Genomic DNA, 18,284 nt, shown 5'->3' with positions numbered 1-18,284 from the left:
CCTTCCCCTGAGAAGGCCCAGCACGGCCCGCAGGGTGGGATGGGCCAGGAGCAGCTGTGCCCCGAGGGCCCAGACAGGCTGGGCTGGGGCCCCCCATCAGCGCTGATGTTCTGGGCTGAAAATGGGAAAATGGGGAAAAACTTTGCCGTGCATGTTTACTGGAGGCTTGTGGCCTGATGCTGTCAGGCCCTGGGTGCCAGCGAGGCTTTCCAGATGGCTGAGTAACGCTGTGCGGCTGTGAGCGGTGGCACAAACTGCTCCGGTGGCCTCGGGTCCCTGGAGGGGGACGTGGATCGGGGATCGGGCTGGGAAGGGCTCTCGGGAGAAAGTCCTTGCTAGAACTGTTCGAGGACCATGAGTGAGTTCAAGTGATGGAGAATGGGGAAATCCTGCATTTCGGGGCCTGTGGGGATCCACAGGGTGCTGCGTGTCTGGTCCCCGCCCCGCGGCGTGTCCCCAGCATGTGTCCCTGTGTCACAGCAGCCCTCTGTGAGGCGCCGCGCTCCGCACGGGTGTCACAATGGCCAGGCTCTATATCTTCCCAAGGGGCTGGTGCTGCCCCAGTTTCTCATGGCGTTTGCAGGAGGAGGACCCAGAGAGAGCAGTGCGTCCATCTGGGGGATCCTGCTGCCCTGAGGAGGATGAGAGCACTCAGAGGTGAGGCGGTGGTGGGGGGCTGGGGGCTGCTGCCTGCTGGGGGCTGCGTCCCCGTCACCTCTCATCCTGCTGCCAGGCACCTCCGAGAGGGCTCTGGCTCCATCCTCTCCCTGCCCTCCGTGGGGCAGCTGGGGACTGCTCAAAGACGACCTGGCCCGGCCGACTCTTGTCGGGACTGCCCAGCCCCAGCCCTCCCAGCGCCTCCTTGCAGGGCCCCATGTCCATGTCCCGCCCAGCTCGGGGCCCCTGTGCTGGACTCGCTCTAGCGCATTGCTGCCATTCTGTCACTGGGGAGCCCAGAATGGATCCAGTCCCCCAGTGTGGTATTCCCAGTGCGGTCTTCCCAGTGCCGGAGTGAGGGGAAGACTCCCTTCCCTCGTCCCAGTGACTGCCCTCTTGCCAGTACAGGCCAGCACGGGCTGTTAGTGCTGGGAGAGGCTGGGAAGATCCTCTCCCCTCCCTGGTGTAAAAGCCCTGCAGCCAGCAAAATGATTTCTTTCTTTTCTTCCAGCTCTCTGCCCGTGCTTTGGTTCTCAGTCCAGACCTGCACATCCTGAGGATGGAGGCAGGGCAAAGAAGGCTGTCCCTGAAGCCGTCACTACCTTTGTGGCTAGTGGGGCTTCTCTGCTAAAGCGGCTGCAAGACCATGAGGTGAGACAAGGGGGCTCGAGGGCTCCCCTCCAAGCCCTTGACTTCCCCAGGTGCCGTGGCAGAGGGGGATCTCGCCTGATGGCACCTCTGCCCTCCTGCAGGCGCTTCGTCCCCAAGCGCCGATCCTGCCGCTCCAGCTGGACTAATGCCACTGCTCCCTCCCTCCTTTCCCTGGGAGCTTGCAGTGCTCTCCTGGACAAGGCAAAGCCTCTGGCATAAATCCCAGCATCTCTCCAGCACCTTTGCCCAAGTGCTCAAGGCCCCACCTTAGCTTTGGTTCCAGAACTGTCCCAGCGCCTGGGCTCCTGCCTGTGCGAGGGGAGCGACACTGTGCCCCAAGGTGCAGGGAGTTCATGGCTCCCCCTCCTCAGGGACTGGTCTCATTCCCACATCTTCCCCTTCCTCGCCTGGCACTGTCCGTCTGACCTCCACCGTCCCCCATCCTCGGGAACGACTTCCTAGGCTCCCGCATGGCCCTTTACCCTGGTGGAATCAACCTTCCTGTCTGGCTCTCTGGTAGTGTTAGAGGTGCCGTGGAAGATCTTGCCATTCCCCATGGCTGTCCTGACCGATGCCTGCAGCTCGTACCTCGTGCCCATGGCAGAGAGATGATTTGGGGGGCAGTAGGTCTCTCTCGTGGGTCCCTGGCAACGAGGGCAAAGCAAGTCCCATCACTCCTATGTGTGGTCTGTCCCCAGGGTGACCGAGTGGAGACATACCGGGAGCTGGAGAGCTTCTTGCAAGGAGACGATGGCAGTTTGCAGAGCGGTGTCGTGAACCGCCTGATAGCAGAGGTGTCCAGTGACATGCGAGCAGCCCAGGTGAGCTTGTTCTCTTTCAAGGCCGCCAAAGCAGCCTGTCTCTGGCCCTGGTTTTTGGGGAAATCCAGAGCAGCACAGAGATGTTCCTCAACTATTCAGACCCAGTGGAGGTCCGAAGGGGACTCCTCCTTATAGGGCATTTGAAGAGGAGATGCAGAGAGTAGTGCAGAGAGGTGGACGCGGGGCTGTTTCTAACTGAGCGAGAGCTGGGTTCAAGCTCACTTGAGGAACAGCCCTGGGAACCCAGCAGCCCCGTGGAGAGGCCCCAGGGGGTCCTTGAGTCTGTGACAGTTTGTTCCTGGCATCTCTGCAGAGAGGGAGAGAAGGCAGCAGCACAGGGCTGTGCTAGGGAAAAGCCTCCCTCGTCTCACCGGGGAGCTGCTCGCCTACCCCAGGGTACAAGAGGCAGCAGGCGCCCGGTCTGAGCAAACTGCCCCGTGGGGTCTTGCAGGTGAGGCAGGGGCGTTCAGCCTGTCCGAGTGCCTCAGCCTTTTTCTCGGGAGTGTTTAACTTGTGGCACTTTTTCAGGGTGTGACAGATGATGTGAAGATGGCTGCTAGCGACGTCCTGGTGGCTCTGGCCCGCTCCCGCTTCCACTTTGTCATGTCTGAGCTCCAGAGCCACCTGAAGGCCATGGGGAAGGTCCCTGATGAGATTGTGCTCCTCACCTTGGGCAAAATGGCCCGCAGCTACGGTACGGCACCCTGGGCCTCTTGGTTTGGGTAGGGGTCTGTGATAACGGGGAGAAAGCACCCTCCCCCTTCCTGAAGGCTCTGTGTTGAACTGGGGGGCTATGAAGTCGCCATGCCTCCTTGCTCTGTGCCAGGGCTGGCCGGCAGCTCTGCCTTACTAGCCCAGTCCTGGTTCCTGGAGGATGGGAACCCACTGGAGACAAACCCGCAGGGTCTCTGCCCCGCACTGTCCTCCCCATTTCCCTAAAGGGCTTTCCTGTGTCCCCCTTGGGGAAGGCAGCCCTCCCCACACCCTCTGGCATGTCCCGCATGGCCCAGCAGCCCCAGCCTTGCCAGGGATCGACCCCGGTCTCCCGTGTCTCTCACTGACCCTCTCGGTCCCTCTGTCCCTGCCTTCTCTGCAGCCCTGCGGTGCATCCCCTTCGTGGGAATGACGCTGCTTGCCCTGCGTGCCATGCTGAGCCGGGTGGGGAGTGGCCGGATCCTGCGCGCCGTCTGCAGTGGTGAGTGTCGGCTCCTTAGCTGGGGTCCCAGGGTCAGGGGCTGGGGTGGCCGTTGATGCCTCCCTGTGATCTCAGAGGGAACATGGCAGGTGTCAGCCCACAGTGAGGTCAGGCCTTGGCGATCCCAAACCACTGTGAGTGTGCAGAAGGAGCGGGAGAAGCCCCGGAGGTTTCTGTGGGCAGGACGCGACGGTGCTGCACAGGGGAACTCCTGGGTCCCTTCCCATGGCTTCTGTTCCCCTGTTTACCCTGGGAAATACTGGAGGGGAACAGGCCATTGAGGAGGAAAAGGATGGGGAGGAGGAGAGAAACAGTGGGGTGTTTGAAACCAGACACCTCAAGGGCACAGCTTGGCCTCAGATGCAGATCTGGTCCTGGGCTGAGCCCTGCCGAGCCTGGGACCGTCCTTAGAGCAGGCTTGGGTGAGGGTGCAAGGTACCGTCCCTGCTGCAGACTCTCACGTGCTGCCCTTCCCTTTCTCCTGGTGCAGTTCTGGAGCAATGGTCAAAAGGGGTCAATACATACTTCGGCAGCCAGGAGCAATGCGCCTTCCCTCGCAACGGGGAAGCGCAGCTCTGTGAAGACATTTACCCAGTCTTCCGTTACGCGCTGGTAAATTGGCTGGGCTGCGAGGAAGAAGAGGTAAGAAGTGCTGCTTTCCACGCCTGGGGCCACAGCGGGGATGTCCACGTTGGTGGGTCTGTCTGTGGCTGGTGGGGTGCGAGCAGAGGGGTGAGGGGAGGGAGCAGTCTGAATGAGAAAGCATCCCAGGCCGGGAGCCTGCTGTCACTGTGCCTGGGGCTGGAGGCTCTCTGGCAGGAAGCAGCCGAGTCCTGGGGCCTTTCTGCAGGGAGGGCTGGGGTGCGAGCGTGGGGAAATGCTCTCTCTCCTCTGGAGTGAGCCCTTCTCCTGCAGGGCAGAAGGGAAAGGGAAACCCCTCCCAGTGGGAAGGGCAGACTGGTGTGCAGGCGATGCTGAGTGCTAGGCAGACCTTCAGCCCTCCAAGCAGAGCCTCTCCCTTCCCTCTTCAGGACAAGCAGGCTGTGCTCAGGGCAGTGGCTGCCATGATGGAGGTCCTGCTGCGTGAGGAGCAGCACCGCGAGCATGCCTGGGAGCAGCTCCTCTGGCTGCTGCACCAATCTCAGGAGGTCCGAGACACCTCCCGGGTCAACAAGGTGAGGTGTTGCGCAGGGCCCGGCGTGGCTGCTGGGGTGGGTCTGCGCGAGTGCCACGAGGCACTGGGGAGCTGTGGGGTGCCAGGAGGAGCTGGGAAGGCCTTAGAGAAGGAACAGGGAGGGGGAGAGCAGAGGAGGCCTGAGACTTCCCCGCACTCTTTGGGCAAGAAAAGAGAAATGCGGGGAGGGGCCAGAAGGGAGGCAAGAGTCCCCGGGGCTCGTCTTCTCAGGAAGGGAGGCATTGCCATCTCTGTAGGGCTCTGTGTGTGGGAAGAGCTTTGCCCTAATGCCCAGGGCCGTGTCCAGTCCCGTCCAGTGAGGGCTGAGGTCTGATGAGTGGGAAGTGCCGGGAAACGGAGTTGTCAACAGCGGGCTCTGTTCAGAGGAAAGAGACCCTGCCGATGCTGCTCTGAGGGGAGGGCAAACAAGAAGCCCCATCCAGGAGGGTTTGTGGTTTTCCCTGGGAGCTGCTGTTAGGGACTCCCCTTCTCCCAGATGTGCCTTTAGGTAGCTTTAGCCTCCTCTTCCTCCCCCATTGTCTCACAGACCTTCCTGCAGGCCAGGAACACGCCAGGATTTGTGAGACAGGTGCCACATAGGTTCCTTAAGGCTGCAGGAGGCCTGATCCTGGCTGTTCGGAATGGGCCTGAGGGGCAGCCCTGTTCCCACAGTGATTTCCCTCTCAGCCAAGTCGCAGCAGGACTCTGGGAGAGGAGGGCAGAGAGCACCCTTTCTTTTCAGTCCCCCTCAATGCTGATGCAGATTTCTTTAAAACAGACCTTGTTCCCACAGCTCCCTGACGTGACCAAAGAGCCTGGCCTGGCCCCTAAGGCAGAACTTCCCCGCTGCATCGCGCTGCAGGGTAAGGAGAGGAGACTGGGCGATCCCCCGTCGTGCTGTGGCGGCTCTCTCCCTGTCCTCGGCAGTCAGAGGCAGCTGCCTGCTAGTGCAGAATGCGATTTCTTCCCTGCAGCACGAATATGCCCTGAGGAGACGGGCATGTTTCTGCACTCCCCGGAGAGCGGTGGGAGCAAGGCCGGTCGCGTGGCAGCCCTGGGCCTGCTGGGAGCGCTGGCCCACTCTGACGGTCAGTGCCATGGGCAGGGACAGAAGGCAGGGGTTGGGGCTGCTGGGCTGAGAGCAGGAACAGGCTGAAAGCGGTGCACCTGCACCCAAAAGGAGCTGCAAAGAGCGGGTCCCCCAGCCGAGCTGATGCCCTGCGACAGGGCTCGAGCTCTCCTCCGGCAGTTAGAAATGGTGGCACACCAGGGATGATGCTCCAAGCTCAGTAACACGGGCAGGCTGGTGGGTGGGCGGGTGGGCTGGTGCACAGGAGCTGCTTGTACCCAAGTCATTTCTCACGTGCTCTGTGTTACCATATTACCATAGCTTTCAGTCCCTATAAAACAGCTGTGCCTCTAGAAATGGAGTCGCTCTGGCTACACTGCTGCCTCCTGTGAAGTCAGAGTCAGGCCCCGCTTTTCTGTCCCGTTGGTGTGCGAAAAACTTGGAAGCTTCTGCCATTGGGGCTCTGCCTCAATGCACACCTCTCCATATCTCTTCCAGCACCTGCAGTGAGAGAGAAGCTGCCCCAGGTGATGGAGGCCATGGGGTCAGTGTGCAACGACCCCAGTGCCCAGGTGAGCTGGTTTGGGAAGGGACAGTGCCACCAGGGGAGGCAGAGGAAGCCTTTCCCTCAGGGCAGAGCTGGGGTGCCTGGGGAGGTGCCGGCGCATTGCCCAGGCAGTGGGTGATGGCTCCTCCCCGGGGAGAGCTGGCAGAGTGGAGCGGGGAGGTCGCTCTGCTCTGTGGGGCAAATGCCCGTCCAGCCTGGTGCTAAAGCCCAGCCCTGATGGCAGGAGCGAAAGCTTCTGCCATGCGCTTGTCATCTCTCCGCGAGCCACAAAGGCTGCCCCCAAGCAAAGGTGGCTTCCCTTTGGGTTTTGAACAGGAGGACCGTAACCACGCTCTCCCCTGGCAGGTGCGGAGGGCAGTTCTGGAGTTCATCCGGGAGCTGCTCAGCTCCGGCTCCCAGAGCTGCTGGGCATGGGATGTGGTGGGGCACATCTTCAGCGAGTTCAGCCGGACCTCAGGCAGACTGGTAAGGGCAGAGTGGGACACCTGGGGCTTCCAGCAGTGCCTGGCCTGTGCTGAGAGCTTCTGCAGGCATCCTTGAGCATGGAGAGCTCCACGCTGCAGGGCCATCAGCGCCGGCGCTGCCATTGGAATGACCTGCAAATGGCTGTTCCTCGTGTGTGTGTGTGCTGATGTTGGTGGAGACGTCAGTGAATGATGAGGGTTTGCACCCGGGCGTGCCACCTGGGACTGTGGGGCTGCCTGCGCACCCCACAGGCTGAGCTGTGCCCACAGATACCTTCAGCAAAGCTGCCTTGCAAAGGGAGGGGTCTTCTAGGGACAGGACATCCTCCATCCTTAAGTGCTCACAGACAATCAGCAAAACACAGCCACTGCAGCCAGATGGGCCTGGCTAGAGGATCTTTCTGTGGTGTTCTCAGACTCTGGCCCTCCAAAGCATGCCCTGCCCATCCAATAGCAGTCTGGGGACCCGCATCCCTTCTGGCAAGGGGACAGGCCGTCTGGCAGTCCCTTTGGTGAGTGTTTCCAGCTGGGTGCCCAGGAGATGAAGGATGGGCATGGCTGAGCCTTTTGCTGACTTGCTGAGGATCTTCCCTCTGGCTAGAGCCTCCCTCCAACCGGGGCATCTGTGGGTGTGGCTTTGCTCCAGGGCTCGGGGAGGCTCTGCTTTGGGAGCAGGGCAAAGGAAAGAGCCAGCTTCTCCTCCACATCTGTCGGGCTGGGCGTGCTGCTGCCAAGGCTGGCATCGAGCACAGCCCTGCTGAAGGGCACGTTCCTCACCATGGCACGACAGCAGCATTTGGGCCCTGGGGGACCGTGCAGACAAGCAGTGTCTCTTTCTGCTCCCAGGCTTCCTAGTCCTTCCCAGGGTCTGGGAAGTGGTTCCCGAGCTGGGTCTGGCCGTCCTTGTCCTCCTTCTGGAGGTCAGTGCTCCTGGGAGGTTGGCGCAGGAGCACTGGTGAGGCCATGCCTGAGCCTTGTCGGTCAGGAGCTGAGAGTAACAGGGGTTTTGCCAACTCTGTCTTACAGGTGGCAGGAGGCCTTTTTGCCTGGGTAACACCGGAGGAAGGAGCTCTTCGAGCCCTGTGTGTGGACATCCTGGGCTCGCTGGACGTCTCTCTGAGAGGGATGACCAAAGTAAGTCACCCTGTGCCCTGCTGCTGTGGCCACTTCTTGCCTTCAGGACATTTTTCTTCATGCTTCCCCATGCTGTGAACCTCTCCCCTCACATGTGCTGAAGCACACAAGGCTCAGGGAACCGCAGACTGTCACTTTTGTCTTTGAGCTGAATAGAAATGCTGATGTGGTGAATTGCCTGGTTCTTCTCTGCAGCTCCTGTGGCCGAGGTTGCTGCAGTACGTAGTGCCAGCCCAGTACAGTGGCATGCTGATCCCGCTCTCCCACTGTCTCCGAGCCCTAGTTGAGAGACGGGAGAGTGCAGGGTGTGAAGAAGACGAGGAGGAGCCTGATGCCGTGGACTCCCAGGAGCGAGGTAGAAGCTAATGGGTTCAGCCAGGGGCTTGGCCAGTCTGTGTCTACATGCACCCTGCCAGCCCTCAGCAGAAGCCTGGGAGAACGAAAGGGCGGAGCCAGGCTCTGCTGCTGGGCACGAGGGGCTCTGCCCTGCATTGCCCCTTGCCCAGCGCAGAGGCCTGCCTCTCCTGCTCGCAGCACTCTCCTGGCGAGCCGGGGCTTGTTCCTGGCCATGCTGGAGCTGCCTTCGTCCCGTGCTGGGCAGCCCTGGGGATTTCTCCCGGGTCAGCGCTGTGGCAGCACAGCTGCTCTCAGCCCTCAGCCCTGTGTGGGGCATCGGAGGCACGATGGGCAGGGCACGGAGGGGGCTTGTTGGCTCACCCAGCCTTTCTTCCTCCCCACAGCCCGGCTGCCGGCTCCCCAGGCCCTGCTGGCTCGGCTGCTGGTGAGTAGTGGGGCCCGGGGGAAAGAGCTTTTCTGGCCAGGGGTGGTGGGGGAGCCCAGGGCAGAGATGCTGTTGAGGCCCGTGCCGGGATCCCCCAAGGAGGAGGCAGTGTGCCTGAGACTGCCTGGGCCTGTCCGGTATCCCACTCCTTTCTTGGGGCTAGCAGCACCCCGGGTGCAGGAGCGGCATCGAGCTCCCTCCCTCCCTCCCGGGAAAAACTGCAGCTCTGGTGGCAGGAGTGACCCTTCTCTCCTGCCCTCGCCTAGGTGGTGGCAGCAGCTCCTCACAAGAGCGGCGAACGTGCCGTCGCTGCCTTGCAGCTGCTGCAGGCCCTGCATGGCAGGATACACCGAGCCTTGGGGGTGGTGTGGACTACCGAGATCCCCCTCCTGCTGCAGTACTTGGAAGGTAAAGTGCGGGTGGGGAGGGAGAGGCTGGGGGGAGGGAAGGGGGTCAGGAAAATGCAGCTTCCCAGCGTGACGGAGGAGAATTGTCCCCAGTTCCCCAGCACTTGCTCTGCAGCCTTTCCCCTTCCAGGGAGCCAAAGCTGAGGCTGGGGGCAGCCGTCCCCCAGTGTCGATTTGGCCCAGGGGATGGATGGGGCTGTTGATGTCCTTTTGGAGGGCAGGTCTTGGCGGCACCCCCATGTCCTGGCCGGGATGGTGTTTGGGGGAGGGACAGGACTGGTGCTCCTGGAGGGGGTGCAGCCCCTGGCTTTGGAGAACCAAGTTGCCAGGCCAGGCCAGGTTTGCAGCAGCTGTCCTTGGCAATAGCCTGGGAGAAGAGCTGCAAATCAGTGGCCCTGACAAATGTTCCTGGGATCCCTCCTGTGTCTTTGGCCTCACAAGGGCTTTGGTGTAGGTGCTTGTAGGCCCTTTCTAGCCTGATGGCCTGGGAATGTTGGGAGGTCTGACCGCAGAGGAGACCACAGGGCTCGTCTTTGGTGTGAGCTTAAATAGCAGCGAGGGCTTTTGCTTCCTCTTGCTTTCTAGGGAAAACCAAGAGGTCCCTGGACTCTGCAGAGTGGGAGCATCGTGTGCTCAAGGTACAGCATCCTTGGGGGGTGTCACAAATAGAGGGGGAGAAGAGGGAACAGACAAAGTTGTGGGAGGAAGCTCGGGGCTGCCTGTGTAGGCAGCAGGAGTTGGGGGCACCTCCTGAGTGCCCTGTGCCTCCCCCCGCAGTAGGTGCCTGCCCGCTCAGAGGAGCTGCTGTCTGCGCACGTGCCACGGCTGATGGCTAATGCCCTCTATCGCTGTGGCACACGCCTTAGCACTGCCTCCTCCTCTATGTCTGGCATGCCGGGGGGGTCTCGCCTGAGGTGTTAGGGGAAGAGGGAGGCTGGTGAAAAGAGGGCTGGGTGGGGCAGGGGAAGAGTCTGCCGTTCCCAGTAGCTCCCCCCAGCAGTGTCCCGGGACATGCGAGCGTAGAAAGCATCCTGGCCAAGGGCAGGGGAACACTCGCTTCCTCTCTGTTCCCCACAGTTCCTGCGAGCGTCGCTGGAGCCCATCGAGGACAGGGCCTGGACCATGGGCCTGAGCCAGGAGCTGAGCCAGCAGCTGGGCAGCTCTGCCCCTGGCTCCTGGGAGAAGGTGTGTCTCCTGCCCCGCGCCAGGGCTGGGGCTCTGCCCACGCAGGCGGTTTTCATTGCTTCCCCTTCTCTTGCCCCCAAAATGCGCCTCCCTGGGCTACTCCAGTGGCTGGCTACCACCAGGGGTGGTCGGGTCTGTCTGGGGCCAGACCTTTCCTGACAGGTCGGGCCGTGACCACATCTCGGACGTGGCCTCTTCTCTTGCAGCTTTTCCTGTACAAGGCCCTTGGGACAGTGCTGGCAGCTTGTCAGGATCTCAGACACGTCCAAGGGCAGGTGCTGAGGTTCCTGCAGGAGACAAACCCTGTGCAGCTGTCTGAAGCCCAGGTGAGGTGATGTTCATGTCCTGCGTATCCCCTGCCTGTTCCTGGGGGAGAGGCAGGGCTGCTCCAGACCTCGATTTCCTCCATGCTGCCATTTCCCCCTTGCCGCAATGTCCTGCCTGGCCGTTGTTGCTGGCCATGGCCGAGTGCCTGTGCTGGAGCCAACTCCCTGTTTCTCTGTGGTTGCAGGGAATGATTTCTGTTGTGTCCCACACGGCTGAGAGCCACTTCCATCTGGTCTTGGACACGGTGACCATGTTCTCCACCGCTTTCACCAGAGGCTGGTTTTATCAGACTTCCATGAGCTGGAAGGTAAAGGAGCCAGGGTTTCCCTGTTTGGCTTTCCTTTTTTGGCCTTCTTTCACTTCTACACCTGCAGCAGCCAAGTTGTGGCAGCTGCCTTTAGATAAGCATTCGTGTAAGAGCTAGCCGAGACCTCTGTTTCAGAGGGGACGTCCTGACATTGGGGCCCCTGAGGTGTCTTTGGAGAGGAGGGGGTTTGACACCGGGTGGATCAGAGCCACCCAGCTGGGGCAGCTGCAGCAGTTGCTTGCTTGCAGCCACCTTGCCCCTGACTTAACTTCAGCAGGAGCTGGCGACAAGGGGGTGGGCACGGTGTGACACTCTGACCCTTCCCCAAAGCTGAGGGCCAAGAGCAGGAGCCTGGTGAAGTCTCGCTGGCTCTGCTCCCCACCTGGGGGCTGTGGGGAAGCCTTTCAGGGCAGGGCAGGGCCCTACAGAGAGAGCGGTGCAGCCTGGCCTGGGGAGGTGAGCAGAGTGGGCTCATCTGCACCCCTGACGAGCACGGGCTGCGTGTCTGCGCAGGACCGTGACAGGCTATGTCAGATACCTTTCCACAGAAAGGTTCCAGGCAGCTCCTCGACCTCTCAAATCAGTGGTAAAAGAGCCAGCAGTGTGTGCGATGCTGGCTGCACCTCATCCCCATCCCCATGCGAGATCCCAAGCTGTGGGATGGGAACAACTTCTGGCCTTGGAACTCGCAGCTCGAGGAGTGGCTTGGGGAGCTGCTGAGAGGTGCCCAGGGAAACAAGGAGCTGGTGAGGGTGCAGGGCAGGGCCTGCCGCAGGAGCCTGCCAGAGTCCCGGGGCTGACCTCTCGGGGCATCTCTGTTGACACAGGTCCAGCGGTGGCAGAAGATGGAGAGCGCCCAGGCCATTCGTGCTGCTCTGATGCGCACCTACAGCGGCATTGCACTGCGTGCCCCCAAGGAGCAGCTGCTCACCCGCGTGGATAAAGAAATCGTGGGCAACATCCTGCGGCTCTCCAGAGCTAAACAGAGGGTAGGAGCATGGGGCACACAGGGCAGGGATGCCTGGGTGTCCCAGCTCCAGCCCCTTGGGGCTGGGGTGCACTGAGGTGGACGGTCCCTTTCTAAAGATCTCCCAAGGAAGGGTTTGTCCTCAACATCCAGATCCAGCCCCCCATGGGTTTCCCCTGCCCATGCTCTTCTTCCACCTCTCAGCCCTTCAAAGAGTTGAAGGGGTGCTTTGCTCTCTTTGGCCTCAGGACTTGCAGCTCAAGCTCGCCCTGGTGCAGAGCATCACCGAGGTCAGCTGTGCCATCCAGGCTGTGGGCAACTGCGGCAGCTTTGAGCTGTCCTTAAAGCAGGAGGCAACGTGGACCTTGCTGGTGAGTGCCTGTAGCCGGGGCGGTCGCACGGGGGAGTTTTGGGCTGTGCCATCGGACTCCTTACCCCAGAGGCACGATGGTCTCTGGGCTTCACGTGAGCTCCTGGAGCTGTGTCCGGAGCTGGTGGGGCTCTTGAGTGCTGGTGCTGGGTGGCTGTGGTTGGGGAGCAGGGGCCCTCCTGCGGTGCCTTTGGGGATGCGTGGGGGTGACGGGGCAGTGTCTGCCCAGGCCTGGCAGCAGAACGTGTCCCCAGGGGAGGCGGGAGGGCTGTCCCGTGCCCCTGCCAACTCTGTGCTTCTCTCTCTGGGACTTGCAGGACTGGATCAAGGGGGAGCCCTGGGACTCCCTGGTGTATGGGGTGTTCCAGGCCCTGGAGGAGTTGAGGTGAGGTCTGTTCCCCGGGCTGTGGGGACTCCCAGTGTGCCCCATCCCAGCTGGCTGGGGCAGCCCCAGTGGCCTTGAGCATGGGGCCGGGAGCTGCTGGGGCTGTGGAGTGGGAGGGTGTCCCCCATGTCGGGTGTCTCCCACAGGAAGGGAGCCCCCGGGGTTCCTTAACCTGGGGGCAGGGGTTTGCCTGCTGCCTGGGAGGAGGCAGGAATTGCTGGCGCTGAAGGCAGTGCTTGCTGGCGTGGGCGGGGGTGTTGGATTTGGGGCCCTCGATTAGGAGGAACCCAGGTGTGGTTTGAGCCACTCTGGAGACAGTAAATCTCCTTTGTGTTTTCTCTTCCTTTTTCCTCTGGCCAGCAAGCTGAGGCCACCTCTGAGGCGGGAGGAAAATCACAAGCTGCTGGCAGTGTGCTGCCAGACTGTCTTGTCCTGTCCTTCCAAGGAGCGGATGAAAAAGCGCAGGAAGACAGTGAGGGCAGCTGTGAACATGCAGGTACCCACCGGCCAGTGCCTGCCCACCCCTGGGTCAGGATCCCCCCTCAGTGCGCCCCAGCAGCCCCCATGATGCAGAACCTCAGCTCTGCTTTCCTGCTTTCAGCTTCTGCACAGGAGATGCTTGGAAGATCTGGGCCATCTCCTAGAAACCTTTCTGGAGGCAGAGGTGACCTCTGCCTGCTTTGATGACGTGGTCCATGTGAGTAGCCGTGAGGCAAGAGGGAAAGTGTTGCAGGGGCAGAGAGTGGAGGCCTTAGAGGGTGTTAGGAGGTGGATACCTTTCCTGCGGGAACGTGGGGCTTTGGCTCCTTGCTCTGAGGCTGTGCGTCTGGCCGGGGCCAGGGGCTGAGCTGGGCGACGGGAGCGCCCGGCCACTGCAGCCTCAGGCCAGGCAGAGCAGTGGGCCCTGTTGGAGGGAAAGCCCAGAGCCAGCCCTGAGCTGGCTGAGAGCAGCCTGGAGGAAGGCTGGAGTGGGGAGATGCCGGCAGGGTAGCAACAGCAGGCTCAGGGCAGAGGCGGCTGGAGGGAGCGAGGCAGTGGAGGCAGCAGTGCCAGTGCTCGGTGGGGCACTGGGAAGGGGCCAGAGAAGGAGGGAAAGATGCCTGTTGTGAGAGAGATGCACCCTGCCTCAGGTCCTGAAGGGCTGGCTCATCTCAGCCAAAGAATGGGAGCGGGAGAGAGCCCTGCAGGTTTGCACCCACGTGCTGGGAGTGTGCAAGGAGCGATTCGAGCTCATGGTGAGTAGAGCGCCCCCGCGTGCCCTGGCGCCCTTTTCCCATCATTCATGGCCCCAGAAGGGAGCCCTGCCCAACTGGGTGCTGGGTTTTGGGGCTCCAGGGATTACGGGGCAGCCCTTCTGCCTGCCCCTCTGCCCGGTCGCTGCTCAGGGAGCAGGATGGGCGATAGAGGCGAGCGGGTGCTGGGGCTGCCTGCGACCCTTTTCCTGCTGCTCTCCCCTGCAGAGAGGACGTCCTTGCAAGCGGTTCGGCTCCCTGGTGGGATTGCTGGCGACTCTGACCAGCGACTGCCTGGCCACGTCCTGCCAGAGGGCATGGGTCTGCCTTGGCTACCTTCTCCAAATGCAAGGTGAGGAGAGTGGGCGCTTCCCAGCCTTGCTCAGCCTGATCCTCCCTCCCTTCCCGGCCTGGCACCACTGGGATCCTGCAGGGCCAGGCCCTGTCCCCAGGAGGGAAGCGGGAGGCAACGTGCTTGGCTGGTTTTGTGCCCCCACCCTGTTAGCCCTCTGCCTCCCTGGACATGTCAGGAAGGATCCCTGGGAGAGGGTCGCTGAGTCCCACCTCCGCAGCGCATGTGTGCGGTTGGTCAGGGCCATCCCCCACTGCTGTCTGAGAGCAGGACATTGCCACCAATGCTGGGGACTGTCCCCCTCCATGTCTGCCCCCCTCCATGTTCCAGGAGAGACAGAGGATGGTCAGACAACTCGCTCGGATGAGGCCCCTGACATTCCAGAGGGTGCCTTCCCCCTTGCTCCCTGCCTTGAGCCTGGAGAGACAGGCAGCTCCCCAGGCAAACTATCCAAACTCATTGCCGGCAGGGAAGAACTCTCCTGCTGAGCACAAGAGAGGAAACCAATTTGCTGCCCAGAGCAAACTGGGCAGGGAAGAGGGATCTGAACTGCAGACCCGGGGCGTGCCGCAAAGGGTTGTGTTTGAACCGTTTCCTCTTCAGGCAGCAGGGTCTGCCTGTGCTGAGGCAGTCACGGGGAGGTTTCCTGCCTCCCAGAGACGATGGTGGCCTGTGTGGGAACAGGGGACACAGCTGCTGGGATCAGAGGCCAGTAGCTGCTGAAACCCTGAAGCCCCAACAAATGGTTCAAGGAGGAAGAGGGCTTTTTCCAGCCCGGGATTTGTCAGCCATTTATCGGGCTCAGGAAATCCTGCTGCACCGAGTTCAGGAGGGCCCTGGGTTTCCCTGTGGCTTTCACTGCCACCCCCTGCGTTCTCCTTGAGCAGTATCTAGGGCCAGAGGTTGCCTTTCTGTGGGCGTGACTCCCCTTTTCTTCTGGTGTTTGTTCCAGCCAGGACCATGGAGGTGGTGCCTCAGGCAGATGAGATCAGGTGCCTTGGTGAGGAGCTGAACAGCCCAGACACCGTGCAGACCTGCGCCAAAATAGCAAAGGTAACTGGCCCCAAAAGAGCGGGGTGGGGGCCCAGCTCCTGGGCTCCTGCACGTCTCCCTGCTCCCCTCCAGAGTCCCTCGCTGTCTCCAGAGCAAGCTGTCCAGGATGGCTGTTGTTAGCAAGTAGCAGGAGGCTCTGAGACAAGACTGTCCTTTAGGCATGCTGGAGCAGATACCGTATATGTGTGCGTGTGTGATTGCTCTTGTCAGAATACAAATTTGGTACATAATAAGCAAACAACATGGGGGGCGACACTTCCCAATCGGGTAGCTGCATCAGATGTAAACAGCACTGTATGCACAGCAGGAGGAAAAAGTGATTGCCCGCTGCCTGACTGCCGAACTAACAGTTCTGTCAAGTTTCCTTTCCATTCTGAATTGCTGGAGCAGAGCTGTGACGTGGTCTCTCTTGTTCCTGACTTCTCTCCAGGCTGTTTGCAAGTGCATCCCTCCAGCGCAGGCTACGGACTTTCTGACTGCCGTCCTGCCCAGCTTGCTGCATGTCACACCCACGTGTGTGAAGCCACTATGGAAGTGGGTGTTCATCTTCCTGGTGGAATGCAGGAAGGAAATAGTCCAGGAGGTAAAGGCGACCTTTTTCCCATTTGACTTTGTCTTTGCTCCTGTTGGCTGTTTAACGACACCCTGTGCAGTTGGCACAGGCTCAAGAAATGCCACCGGTGTGTCGAGCCAAGGGGCTACTGAAGGAGTCAGGTGCCCTTGCAGAGGCCCTGCAAGGCGACTTCAGGGTCTCAAAGAGCGTGTTTGGTTTTGCTCTTGCATCGCTACACACATGTGGGGAGAGTTCTTCAAGCGTTGGGTGTGAAACGTGCCCGTGTCCTCTGTGTGCACAAGGGCACGCAGCTGCTCGTACGGTTGGGCCCAGGCACATGCAGTGACTGAGTCTGTGCGTGTGAGCACGTGCATGTGTGCGTACGTGTGCACAGTTGCCAAGAGCACACCCAGCTCCAGACGTGAGCCAGGGCCAGGCAGGGTGGAAGGGGTGAGGTTTCAAGCTAGGTCTGGACTCTGTGTCACGGGAGCAGGCACTGCTCCTGTGCTGAATGACTGTGTCTGGGCCCCGCAGGAGGGGGTAAAGGATGCACCGAGCCCTTCTTTCTCCTCCATTTCCATTCAGGTGCCAAAAATCCTGAAGACCCTTTGCACCTACATGCGGCAGAGCACCCACAGGCCCTTCCTGCTCTGGGCCGTGTTTCTCCTCGCCCACTTTCACCAGGAGCCCGTCATCAGCAGTCTCCTCCGGAAAGGTCTGCCCATGGACAGGTACGTGCACCAGCCACTTCCCCACTGTAGTCAAACAGAGACCCCACAGCTTGCGTGCACTGAGGTGGTCCAGTTAAGAAGCAGGTCTTTTTTCTGCCTGAGCTGTCTTGAGTGTTGCAAGACTGTGTGCTTGTGTCTCTGCCGTGAGTGGGGCGTTGTAAGCCCCATTGCAGAGGAGGAGAAGGTTTGAGGGCACTGCAGGACTGCGAAGATACGGGCTCAGGGGTGAACATCTGTTCCCTTGCAGTGACATGGTGGAGCTGTGGAGGAGCCTGGGGAGAAGCACCATTGGGATTCAGGTCCTGAGGTGCTTAGTGGAGAAACTAAACAGAGCACGAAACAACTGCCTGGGGACCAACTCCTCCGCTTGTGAGTGGCACAACCATGAGACTGCTCTGGAGACTTTGATGGTACGTTCAATGGCAGACACGTTTCTGTAGCTTTGCATCTGCTTTGTAACTCCTGCTTCGGAAAAGGGGGAGTCAGGTGCCCTTTGCAGATGCCCCTGGAGACTCCCAGGGCGCTGTGCTGGGCCAGCCTCAAGCAGTGTGGGGAGCTGGGACAGTGTTGTGCTCCTGAGCCACAAGGCTGTCGCAGAAGTGACAATTGCGGACAGTAACCCCCCTGCCCCAGGCAGGCAGGGGAACCAGGCTGGTGGGAAAAGGCCTTGCCTGAAGAGGGGCTTCTTGGTCACGTTTCTCTGCAGATCACCCGTGCCATCTCCGAAGTGGTGCTTGCCCTGAGGAGCACAGAGGAGCTCAGGCAGCTGCTTCCCCACCTCCTTCCCAGCCTCCTGAGGTGGGCCAGCGAAACCCTGGGCGAGGAGCGGCTGCTTTCCCCCCTGGGAGAAGGCGGAAGACAACTGTTCCTCAAGGGCCAGGTGCTTGAGGAGAAGCCGTGCAGGTAAGGAGCCGAAGGGGCAGATGGAGGGGCTGGCTTCGGTTCCCCTCGCCAAGGCACGTGCCTTTGTGGGGTTGAGGGAGGGCTTTGCCTGCCCCGCTTCCTAGATGAGCAAACTGCTCGTCGTGGTTGGGTGTACTTCTGCTCCTTCATGGGGAAACTCCAGCTCCCAGGCAGGAAGGTCTGAGGCAGCTCGTGCTGTGGACGGCTGTCATCTTGCCTTCTGCATACCCTTGCATGCACAATAGCTTTGCACTCCCTCAGCGGACCCCCTCCGGGGGGGGGAGCGTGACTCTTGCGGGCAATGGCATCATTCTTCACAAAATGCTGGTGGGAAGAGGTATTAGGTGTTGCCTTGGTTCTCTAGCATGGAGTCAGTCCAGGGGCGTGGAGTTTCTTCTGCTTCAGTGGGTTTGGGGCATGATGAAAATGCCAGTGTCGTCAGCTGCAGTCTACGAAGCATCATTCCCGGGGTATTTAGCTCTGCTAAAGAGAAATCTTCCCCTAAGCTGCTGTGATTTGATCTTTCTTTGGTTTTGTGGTGTTGCTGCTGTTTTGATTTTTTTCTTGTTTTGTTTGCCTGTGTTTTGACTGGGTTTGTGTTTTGTTTCTTTTGCCAGGGTTTTCCTTATGGCTTTAGAGTTGGTGCTAGGCAAATGCATGGCAGAGAAGTGGATGCGGCTGCTCATGAATCGGGCAGCGTGGGCTCTCCTTGAAGACCCCCTGACCCATTCTGATGGGGTGCGTCTCCTGACCAGGTAAGAGCCGCAGGGATGCACATGGCTGCCTCCTGCGGGGCTGTGCCCAGGGAAACGCCTGCAGGACCCTTCCAGCATGCCTGGGAAGCCGTCCTGAGCTGAAGAATAGTATCTGCATTGGTGTACATGAATTTTGGCAACCTGGCCTTCCTGGGTAACTGTGTGTCCCTCGCTTGTGCTCCCTTGTGCAGCGTCCTGGTCCATGCTGGGCTTCTATCACCCTGTCTGAAGCAGACCCTCTTC

The 18,284-nt window shown here is 60.6% G+C and overlaps 1 protein-coding gene and 1 long non-coding RNA gene across 2 annotated transcripts; both read left to right on the top strand.

The window, feature by feature from the left end:
- The first annotated feature begins 491 nt into the window (after positions 1-491).
- On the top strand, positions 492-18,045 carry LOC132317722 (maestro heat-like repeat-containing protein family member 2B). The gene is made up of 33 exons (XM_059822821.1): positions 492-657; positions 1,169-1,308; positions 2,007-2,129; positions 2,658-2,823; positions 3,226-3,324; positions 3,815-3,966; positions 4,356-4,499; positions 5,292-5,361; positions 5,473-5,586; positions 6,066-6,139; positions 6,481-6,600; positions 7,626-7,733; positions 7,929-8,088; positions 8,474-8,514; positions 8,781-8,922; positions 9,507-9,559; positions 9,999-10,106; positions 10,313-10,432; positions 10,618-10,740; positions 11,568-11,723; positions 11,962-12,078; positions 12,395-12,462; positions 12,823-12,958; positions 13,064-13,159; positions 13,593-13,697; positions 13,923-14,046; positions 14,377-14,433; positions 14,999-15,012; positions 15,530-15,682; positions 16,280-16,383; positions 16,631-16,793; positions 17,090-17,286; positions 17,904-18,045. The coding sequence occupies exons 1-33, from the start codon at positions 642-644 to the stop codon at positions 18,043-18,045; spliced, it is 3,705 nt and encodes a 1,234-aa protein (XP_059678804.1). The 5' UTR covers positions 492-641.
- LOC132317684 (uncharacterized) lies at positions 8,068-8,817 on the top strand. The gene is made up of 3 exons (XR_009484156.1): positions 8,068-8,088; positions 8,474-8,514; positions 8,781-8,817. It is a non-coding gene; the product is annotated as an uncharacterized LOC132317684 (long non-coding RNA).
- Positions 18,046-18,284: the final 239 nt, after the last annotated feature.

The sequence above is a fragment of the Gavia stellata genome, chromosome 11 (genome assembly GCF_030936135.1).
Source record: "Gavia stellata isolate bGavSte3 chromosome 11, bGavSte3.hap2, whole genome shotgun sequence".
NCBI classification, from domain to species: Eukaryota; Metazoa; Chordata; class Aves; order Gaviiformes; family Gaviidae; genus Gavia; species Gavia stellata.
This window is presented reverse-complemented; position numbering and strand designations above follow the sequence as displayed.

Coding starts and splice junctions, on each gene's coding strand:
- LOC132317722 (XM_059822821.1), top strand. Junction 12,079..12,394: donor AGGCAACGTGGACCTTGCTG/GTGAGTGCCTGT, acceptor TGGGACTTGCAG/GACTGGATCAAGGGGGAGCC. Junction 16,384..16,630: donor AAAGGTCTGCCCATGGACAG/GTACGTGCACCA, acceptor GTTCCCTTGCAG/TGACATGGTGGAGCTGTGGA.